This window comes from Cebidichthys violaceus, unplaced genomic scaffold (assembly GCF_023349555.1).
Source record: "Cebidichthys violaceus isolate CVI_PGR_0920_01 unplaced genomic scaffold, fCebVio1.0.p SCAF_19, whole genome shotgun sequence".
Lineage (NCBI taxonomy): Eukaryota > Metazoa > Chordata > Actinopteri > Perciformes > Stichaeidae > Cebidichthys > Cebidichthys violaceus.
Window position 1 is genome coordinate 790,300 of NW_027176361.1, and position 5,000 is coordinate 795,299.

General features: G+C 47.0%; 1 protein-coding gene across 2 annotated transcripts in view; it reads right to left on the bottom strand.

The window, feature by feature from the left end:
- The window catches only part of LOC137874395 (kinesin-like protein KIF1C), a 23,995-nt gene that overhangs the window by 14,337 nt on the left and 4,658 nt on the right, over positions 1–5,000 (bottom strand). Inside the window, exons 3-14 of one of the 2 annotated variants that reach the window (XM_068713053.1) lie at positions 4,003–4,130; positions 2,930–3,006; positions 2,762–2,840; positions 2,211–2,311; positions 1,980–2,045; positions 1,714–1,892; positions 1,501–1,612; positions 1,155–1,232; positions 1,012–1,077; positions 801–879; positions 626–704; positions 394–542 (exon numbers count right to left, since the gene is read on the bottom strand). In XM_068713053.1, coding sequence (XP_068569154.1) covers positions 394–542; positions 626–704; positions 801–879; positions 1,012–1,077; positions 1,155–1,232; positions 1,501–1,612; positions 1,714–1,892; positions 1,980–2,045; positions 2,211–2,311; positions 2,762–2,840; positions 2,930–3,006; positions 4,003–4,108 — 1,171 coding nt within the window. In that variant the 5' untranslated portion in view covers positions 4,109–4,130. Of the gene's footprint in view, positions 1–393; positions 543–625; positions 705–800; positions 880–1,011; positions 1,078–1,154; positions 1,233–1,500; positions 1,613–1,713; positions 1,893–1,979; positions 2,046–2,210; positions 2,312–2,761; positions 2,841–2,929; positions 3,007–4,002 lie in introns of both variants that reach the window. The other variant, XM_068713054.1, reaches the window with a different exon arrangement.

Consider the following 5,000-nt stretch of genomic DNA (forward strand, 5'->3'; position numbering starts at 1 on the left):
GGAGAGAGACAGAGAGAGAGAGAGAGAGAGGGAGAGAGACAGAGAGAGAGAGAGAGAGACAGAGACAGACAGAGAGAGAGAGACAGAGAGACAGACAGAGAGAGGGAGAGAGACAGACAGAGAGAGAGACAGAGAGAGAGACAGAGAGAGAGAGACAGAGAGACAGACAGAGAGAGAGAGAGAGAGAGAGAGACAGACAGAGAGAGACAGGGAGAGGGAGAGAGACAGAGAGACAGAGAGAGGGAGAGAGACAGAGAGAGACAGAGAGAGAGAGAGAGACAGAGATAGAGCGCGAGAGTTTAACCAGGGAGAGAGTGTGTACTAGTACAACATATAAACTGTGTATATACCAGCCTCAGTGAGTACTAGTACATATAAAGTGTGTATTTCTACCAGCGTTGTCCAGCAGCTCCTGGAGGCCCTGAGAGAACAGCAGGTTCCTCAGTCGTTCCACTTCTCCCTTCAGCTCTCGGATCAGTTTGGCGTTGGGGTCCTCGTTGATGATGGCGTTGCAGCGGATCTGTTTTGCACGGTCAGCATATCTGGAACCACAATCAGAGACTCAGACTGGATTTAAAGAGTTACTCCAGCTTCATGTCCCCAGTGTGTGTGAGTGAGCTCTGACCTCAGCGTGCTCAGGGTTTCCTCATAGTTGATGTCAGCAGGACTCAGAGCAGCGATCATGGCCGTCCGAGAGTTTCCTCCTGAAACACAACTGTGTTACTATTCACTTCACTAGCCCTCTGTGGTATTTAGATACTGTTTATACTGAAGATAATAGTCTAAGTACTAGTGCTCACCCAGGTTTTCCTTCAGCAGCCAGGTGAGAACAGAGTCTCTGTAGGGAATGAAATCACTTTTCCTCTTCTTGTTGCTCTGCTGCAGAGGACACAAAGGAGGAGACTCATCCTTCACTACAACGTACTTCATCTACTTCACAGTGTCAGAAACTCTCCTCATAGAACTTCACCACAGTACAAATACACAATAAGTGTGTTTCTCTTGATTTACCATTTCAGCCAAAGCAGAAATCACTTTCCCCAGCGTGGTGAGAGATTTATTGATGTTCGCTCCTTCCTGTAGACAAACACAGTGTTAAAGAACTGAAGTTCAGCAGATGAGGAGAACGTTCAGGGAAACTCGTGACCTCTCACCTTGAGCCGTGTGCCCTTTGCCCCCGAGGAGTCGGCCCTCTCGCTTCCAGCCAGGTCCACCAGACTGATCTTACTGACCTGAAGACACAGTCCAAAATCCTGATTATAGACAACTGGAGGTGAAACGGACCGGATCCCCCACACCGTTACTGGGTCCTCACAAAGACAGTATGTACACAGAGTCCTCACAAGGACAGTAAGGTGACAGAGTCCTCATAAGGACAGTAAGGTGACAGAGTCCTCATAAGGACAGTAAAGTGACAGAGTCCTCATAAGGACAGTAAAGTGACAGAGTCCTCATAAGGACAGTAAAGTGACAGAGTCCCCACATGGGCGACACACACACCTTCTCCGTGTCCAGACTGGTCATCTGGTCTCGTCGTTTCTGGGTGAAGACGATGGTGAAGACGGCGTGAGACCTGGACGACGTCTCGTTCATGTTTGTGGCCGCGACCGTCCTGTAATCAATAACCAATAGATTCATTATGATGAACCACAGAACAACTACAGTTCCCAGAATGCCTTTCAACAAGCCCAAAGAAGGAGGAAGAGGACCCACCGAGCCTTGTTGCCGGCGTCCATCAGGTCCCGGATGTCGGTGAACCCGGTCACGGCCAGCTTGGACAGGTCCTCCACGTAGGGGCCCAGAATGGGATGCTCCCGGACCCTCAGGGTCCCCTGAGACTTTGGGTTCAGAAGATCCCGGACCCGCTCGCAGTAGATCTCCATGTAGGACACCTGGAGGAGGTTAGGAGGGAGGAGACAGAGCTCAGTCTAACGGACGTTGATACACACACTTATATACAGGAGGAGCCGAGGTCTTACCTCCACAGAGTAGGTCAGGTCTGGATCAGAGTTCTCTCCTGTTCTCTGGAACAAGTCCTCACACAGCTGAACACACAGAGACTCATTGATCACAGTCAGTCCACATTAACAGCTGACTTCAGTACATGAAGCAGGAGGCGGAACGTCTCTGTTGTCCCATCTCCTGCATGTATTCATAGAGGTTCAGCAGAACACCTGGACACAGACGCATACGTTCATCTCACTGAGTACCTGAGGTATGATCCCTTCCTGTCCAGGCTCCTGTTTGCCCATCATGGTGTAGCTCTTCCCTCCCCCTGTCTGACCGTACGCAAAGATGCACACGTTGTATCCTGGAAGACGATCACGACAATGTTAGTGATGAGAAGACATCCTGGATATCACCGGTTAGGAGGTCCGCAAACACAAAACGTTCAAGGCATGTTCAGCTAATCTTTACCATCTAGCATCTGGAGCATTATTACTAGCATTACTAGCATCATTAGCATCCCTATTCCTACCTATAACTTAATGAGCATTACTAGCATCATCCCTTCTATCAGCAGCATTATTATTAGCATCTGTAGCATTAGCATCACTAGCATCATCACCATTAACATATGTAACTTCATTAGAATTTGTAGCATCACCATGAACTGTAATATCATCATTGACGTGACCTCTTTGTCTATTAGCATCAACATTAGCATGTGTAGCATTGGCCTCTGTAGGTCTTGCAGGTTGTTGTTCATCTCAGTGTTGAGACTGATGAAGACACATTAAACCTGCTCAGACTGGTTTACCTTCAAAGGCGTGAAGCAGCATCTCCTCTCCTATGTCCTTATACACCTGCCTCTGACATGCAAAGCTGGGGTCCTCAGGCTGCAGAGACAAACACACACACCTCTGGTTATCACCCAGTTCATCTGACCGAGGTCTATGTGTGTGTGTGTGTGTGTGTGTGAGATCACCGTGGTGTGTGACCAGTAGGAATAGTCGAAGGTGAAGTTCTTGGCTCCATCTTTGAGCTGTTTGGGGTTGGAGATACCTGGAGAGAGAGAAAAGGGAATTATCGCCACCACAGGGATAGTTAGCATTAGCCTCTGTAGCACCACCACAGGGATAGTTAGCATTAGCCTCTGTAGCACCACCACAGGGATAGTTAGCATTAGCCTCTGTAGCACCACCACAGGGATAGTTAGCATTAGCCTCTGTAACACCACCACAGGGATAGTTAGCATTAGCCTCTGTAGCAGCACCACAGGGATAGTTAGCATTAGCCTCTGTAGCACCACCACAGGGATAGTTAGCATTAGCCTCTGTAGCAGCACCACAGGGATAGTTAGCATTAGCCTCTGTAGCACCACCACAGGGATAGTTAGCATTAGCCTCTGTAACACCACCACAGGGATAGTTAGCATTAGCCTCTGTAGCACCACCACAGGGATAGTTAGCATTAGCCTCTGTAGCAGCACCACAGGGATAGTTAGCATTAGCCTCTGTAGCACCACCACAGGGATAGTTCGCATTAGCCTCTGTAGCACCACCACAGGGATAGTTAGCATTAGCCTCTGTAGCAGCACCACAGGGATAGTTAGCATTAGCCTCTGTCGCAGCACCACAGGGATAGTTAGCATTAGCCTCTGTAGCAGCACCACAGGGATAGTTAGCATTAGCCTCTGTAGCAGCACCACAGGGATAGTTAGCATTACACAACTGGTGAAAAGTTATGAATCAGCTGAGCTCTCTATAAATAAACTGTGTGTGTGTGTGTGTGTGTGTGTTTAAATATAAACGGGGTCAGAGGTCACTTGACCAGCAGATGCATGCTGGGATTGCTGAGGCTTGTTTTAACACATGAGCCTGTTAGCATGATTCATTAGAACACACTGAAGAAGATGTACCATCACGAATATATTAATACAGATTAGTGCGTGTGTTTTATATATATATATATATATATATATATATATATATATATATATATATATATATATATATATATACACACATGTATGTGTGTGTGAGTATGAGTGTATCTTACAGGTGGTGTTCCCCTGCATCTGGATCACACACTTAGCGTTGCGTCCCGTCTCTCTGGAGTTGAACGGACGGACTCTCACCGCCACCTTCACCGAGGCGCCCGTCATCACTAAGCCCCGCCTACTCCACCTGAGGACAGCCAATCAGAGAGCCAGGAATAAATTAAACGTTAAAGAAAGAAGAAAAACACAATCTGGAGGTTCCAATGAAAGACTATCCAGGTGCATTATGGGAAATGTAGGATCCAGTGAAATCTGTCCCTTTCCCTCCCTCCTCTCTTCTTCTTCTCCTCTTTCTGATGCTCCTCCCTTTCAGTTTATGAGTTCCCGCTCTTTTTCTCTCTTCTCCTCTTTTATTTCCACTCGTGGGTTTTCTTTTTCCTTCTCTCCTTTCCTCCCTCTTACTTTCCTTGTTTCCTTTCCTTCTGAACCCACTGTCCTCTACTTTCTCTATTTTCTACTCATCCTCCCTTTTCTCTTTGTTTGCTCTCATCTCTAATCTTTTTCCTCTCCTTCCTTCCTTCCTTCTCTCTTTGTATCCTTTTGTTGTTTTTACAACCCTCTTCTCCTTTTTCCTTTCCTGTTCCCTAACCCTCCTCTTTCCTTCCTCTCCTCCTCCCATGTTTCCACTCATTCTCTCTCTTTACATTCCTTTCCTCTGTTATGTTTCCTCGTCGCCATGAAAACCAGAGCAGCCTCATTCCCACCTCTGTCTCTCCTTTCTATTGTCAGTCAATGTACACACACACACACACACACACACACACACACACACACACACACACACACACACACACACACACACACACACACACAGTCTATTGTTGCTGTGTGTGTGTGTGTGTGTGTGGTAATTGATTAAAGTGTGTCACAGTGAGACAGAGTGATCTTGTTATTGACTCTATTATGGGATGGAATGTGATGATCTGTACTAACTTTATTGATCCTGTGACGTGTTCATGTGTCCAACGACCAAAACACACAAAGACGTCCAATCAGC